General features: G+C 32.8%; 1 protein-coding gene across 1 annotated transcript in view; it reads left to right on the top strand.

The window, feature by feature from the left end:
• The window catches only part of LOC308422864 (cell surface glycoprotein CD200 receptor 1-like), a gene marked incomplete at both ends in the record, with an annotated part of 5,013 nt that extends 3,010 nt beyond the window's left edge, over window positions 1-2,003 (top strand). The window contains 3 exons of the mRNA XM_080919507.1: window positions 372-468; window positions 812-831; window positions 1,852-2,003. Of these exons, the coding sequence (XP_080775633.1) occupies window positions 372-468; window positions 812-831; window positions 1,852-2,003 (269 nt within the window). The remainder of the gene's footprint in view (window positions 1-371; window positions 469-811; window positions 832-1,851) is intronic.
• Window positions 2,004-2,239: the final 236 nt, after the last annotated feature.

Genomic DNA, 2,239 nt, shown 5'->3' with positions numbered 1-2,239 from the left:
GGTCTGGCTTTTACATTCTTTTGTAAAATGTTGAACACTCCATTCAACAACCATTTATTCTCAGAACCTTGATCAGTTATGGGTCCCTGCATTAACCATCAGCTGCTGCAAATATTTTTTTCTGACCAAGATTAAAAGCAACATTAATTCACAATTATAAAATAAATGTTTAGTAGAGAACGGAACAGTGTGCCCATTTAGCAAAGAAGACCCCCCTCCCCTTCTCCCCTGGAGCTACTGATCTTTCTGGCTGCCTGATTTTGAGCATGTTTCAGTTCCATACATTAACTCCTGTATTCATTTTATCAATGAAATGTATACCATTATCTGGATTTCCCACCTTTGAACCATAATTTTTTCTATCATTACAGGTCACCAATTATTAGGACCATATATTCAATATATCATCCCATCTATTATTTTGGTCATCATAGGATGCATTTTGCTTTTGAAAATCATTGGCTTCAGGTATTAACTGCTGAATTTTTCTTCCACCTTATTGAATTAGAAAAGGGTGAGAAATGTGGGACTGATTGACTGACAGTTACTTTATTGAGGAACAACATTGTTCTTGTAAACGAAAGAGACACATGGGTGGCTAGAATGGGAGTACCTTACATGATGACAGTGTTGTGATTCTCAGATGAGCAAGCACTGTGAATTAAGCCAACTAGGGCTGATAATTAGGACACGCTAATATTTTTATTTTGAGAAATAACCACAATATTTATTTTTATATAGCAAAGAGATGGCATCACATCCATTTTATTGCATTAAGCTCCTATCTCAGTGTTTTGCTTTTTTGCCTAAGAACCAAAATTTCTGGTTATGGTAACGGCACATCAGTGTGTTTCATTCACTTCTGGTAGTTCATTTCTGATTTACTGAGACTTTCATATTAATTATTAGAACATTTTGATACCATAACTGTTCATTTTAAACAATTATGTTGCCTTCAGTCACTCCAGATTGTTTTGCTTTTTTTTTTTTTTTTTTTTAGAAAATGAAAATTGCCAAAATCAGAAGCTACTTAAGCTGTTGAAGAGGTAAGATAAATTAAGGAATATATGCAAACTTTAAAATCACATGGTCTTAAATCTAGTAGAATAATCTATAATTTGCACCAATAGTCATGATTTTGTTGAACAACACAATTCTGATTTTGCAGTTAGCAGTCAGAATGCTTATTTTGCTAAATATCTATCAAATATATATAATAGATATCTATTTTATAATATATATCTTATAAACAGTTATAGTGCCAAAATGTTCTGATAATTAATACGTAAGTCTCAACAAATCAGAAATTAACTTCCAGAAATGAATGGAGAACAATGATTTGCAACTACTATGATAAAGGAGAAAATCCTGGATATAAATATCAATGTATTTATCTGTCTGTTTCCAACCTATTTTTTCATCTGATTAATGGTATCTTAACAACTTTGCCCTATTTGTATTTTATTCTCTAGAGAAATCAAGTAGATGTTTCCTTCTCCATGAAACTGTCTCATTTAGACACCAAAATAATTTTTTCTCTTATCTAACCATAAAGCAGCCTGCTTCTTTGTCTTCAAAGACAACCTTTTTATTTTTCTTTGACTCATTCTTTTGAAATACCTCTTATGCCACCCCTACTCCTCTACATATCTACATTCACCCGACAAACATCTCACACAAAATATAAATAACCAACAGGCATTTTGATAGATTATTAGAACAAAGCTTTGATTTTCTGCTCATATGAGTCAGAGACACATTTATAAGCATTCTTAGTCGATGTTAATGTGGTAGAAGCAAGGGTAATTTTGGTAATAGTTTCTGCCCCTTTGATTGGATTTTAACTTTGAGCTTTTTCTAAGGATGAAATGCAGCCTTATGCTAGCTACACAGAGAAGAGCAATACACTCTATGATACTGTGACCAAGATGGAGGCACACCCAGTGTCACAAGGTGAAGTCAATGGTACAGACTGGCTTACTTTGTCAGTGGTTGAAATCTAGAAGCAAGAAAAAGAAGTCAAGAGACATCATAATTAATCCTTTGCTTTCTTAAAAATCCTACAATGGAAGAAGCATTTGTAAATTAGCTCTTCAGAAGTTCTTAGAAAGCACAAATATTCTAATAGATTCGCATTTAAGTTTTCTGTCATTGGAAGTTTGGAATCTTTGCTGCTACCTGTTTATTCTGGGAGAACTGGTTTAATTATTACAAAGAAAGTATATAGTTATTTAAAACA

Source organism: Micromys minutus (genome assembly GCF_963924665.1).
Source record: "Micromys minutus genome assembly, chromosome: 7".
Classification (NCBI taxonomy): domain Eukaryota; kingdom Metazoa; phylum Chordata; class Mammalia; order Rodentia; family Muridae; genus Micromys; species Micromys minutus.
This window is presented reverse-complemented; position numbering and strand designations above follow the sequence as displayed.